At 42.3% G+C, this 2,043-nt stretch overlaps 1 protein-coding gene across 1 annotated transcript; it reads right to left on the reverse strand.

Moving 5' to 3' along the window:
* Nucleotides 1-649: 649 nt before the first annotated feature.
* On the reverse strand, nt 650-1,591 carry LOC116640654 (olfactory receptor 11H6-like). Its single transcript, XM_032417795.1, has one exon. It carries the CDS (start codon nt 1,589-1,591, stop codon nt 650-652), a length of 942 nt encoding a protein of 313 aa, XP_032273686.1.
* Between the last annotated feature and the right edge of the window lie 452 nt (nt 1,592-2,043).

Genomic DNA, 2,043 nt, shown 5'->3' on the forward strand with positions numbered 1-2,043 from the left:
AGTCCATAGTCTCTCATGGTTTGTCTCCCCTTCTGATTCCCCCCCTTCATTCTTCCCTTCCTCCTATCTTCTTTTTTTTTTTTTGGTTCAACCACTTTAGGTTGACCTCAAATTTTTCTAGAAGTTTTTTCATTTCATCCGTAGGATATATAAAATATAGATTGTTATGGAGTTCTCATAATTTCTTTAGATATTGTCCTGACTGTTGATAGGATGACAAGGATGATAGAATCTAGTGAGGAAACATGAACAAATTTATTTTCTTTATTTAAATTGAGATTATTGACATTTTTGGGCTAGGTGTGATGTTGGGTTCTGGAGTTATAGAAATTAATAAAACATAGGCCCTGCTCTTAAAAAATTGACAGTCTATTAAGGATGGGGAAGCACATAGGATGACTTATTAACAGTTAACTAAAACACAAGAAGAAAATGAATGACATGTTCAATAGAAGTACACACGATGTGCTATGGAAGAGGCAGTTAATTTCACCTGGGGAAAGGCTTCGTTGGTGACCTGGTATTTAGAATTTTGAAACACCTCCTTCAAAATGTTCACATCTATTTGCCAGTTTCTTAACTGTTCACTAACGGGAGGCTCACAGTCTGAACTCATCTGGGAATAAGACACTAACATCACAGACCAGTTTTAGGAACCTCCTAGAACTTTCTTTAAGGCATCCTTCATTTCTTTATTCCGGAGGCTGTAGATCATGGGGTTGAAAAAGGGGGTCAAAACTGAGTAGAATAGAGTTGTGAACTTCTGCGTTCCCTCTGCTTGTCCTGACCCTGGTCTCACATATGTCGTCATGACAGAACCATAGAAGAGAAACACAACAGCCAGATGTGAGGAACAGGTAGAAAAGGCCTTCTTCCGGCCAGCAACTGAGGGCACCTGCACTACAGCCCTCAGCACCAGGGTATAGGAACCAATAATGTAGAAAAAGGTGGCGAAGATGAGGAGGGAACTCATGGTGCCACATATGAGAACAGTCCCTGGGATTGGGACACAGGCTGAAGCCAAGGCCAGCAGAGGACCCAGGTCACACAGAAAGTCATCAATTACATTCGGGCCACAAAACGGTAGCTGGGTAACGAGTATCACTGGGATCAGAAACCAGAGAAAACCATAGACCCAGCAGAAGATGACCAGGCTGCAACAGAACTTAATAGTCATGACCATGGGATAGTGCAGGGGGTGGCAGATTGCCAGGAACCGGTCATAGGCCATGATGGACAGAAATAAACATTCAGTTGTGCCCAGTGAGAAGAAGAAGTACAACTGGAGGAGGCACTGAGCAAAGGAGATGGTTTTGGTCTGGGAGAGGAAGTTGGCCAGCATGTTGGGCACATCAGAGTTGACATAGCAGATTTCCAGAAAGGAGAAGTTGGCCAGCAGAATGTACATTGGGGTGTGGAGCCGGCGGTCCCAGTGTACTGCACACATGATGGCCATGTTTCCAAGGAGCGTCAGGATGTAAGTCACAAAGAATACGGAAAAGAGGAGGAACTGTATTTCCCAGCGGCAAGGGAAGCCCAAGAGGATGAATTCACTCACAGTTTGAGAAATATTTCTGGCCTCTGAAGTCATTTCCTTCTATCCTGTGAGGATTACAGCAGAAGTTACATGTACAAAGGGAATTATGCCTCCTGACTCTTCCCCAGGAGACAACAACCACGTTCTCCTGATCATAGGGAAGGGGGCCTGGACCCAGGGTTCCTGTTTTTGACTGGGTGCTCAAACAATACAGTTGTTGAGTGTATTCTTCTATAAATGACTCTTCACTTTTAAACTGTATACAGACCACTGTCAATCAATATACTAAATATTGGTCAATATTTTGAAAAAAGTTTTCTTTAAGTTAAAATAGAAATTCAGGTATTTCCTTTCTGCATCTCTCATTGGGTTGCCTGGTGTGCCCAACTCTGGAGAACATTCTCTATTGTCTAGACGGTAGAAATAGGTGGCTGACTGAAGCTAAATTGAGATATAAATGTTGATATTGGCAATTCAAATACAAAAAAATTAGAATTGACAGTTTT

This window comes from Phoca vitulina, unplaced genomic scaffold, assembly GCF_004348235.1.
Source record: "Phoca vitulina isolate PV1807 unplaced genomic scaffold, GSC_HSeal_1.0 scaffold20, whole genome shotgun sequence".
NCBI lineage: Eukaryota > Metazoa > Chordata > Mammalia > Carnivora > Phocidae > Phoca > Phoca vitulina.

Coding starts and splice junctions, on each gene's coding strand:
- LOC116640654 (XM_032417795.1), bottom strand. CDS start 1,591: ATGACTTCAGAGGCCAGAAATATTTCTCAAACTGTGAGTGAATTCATC.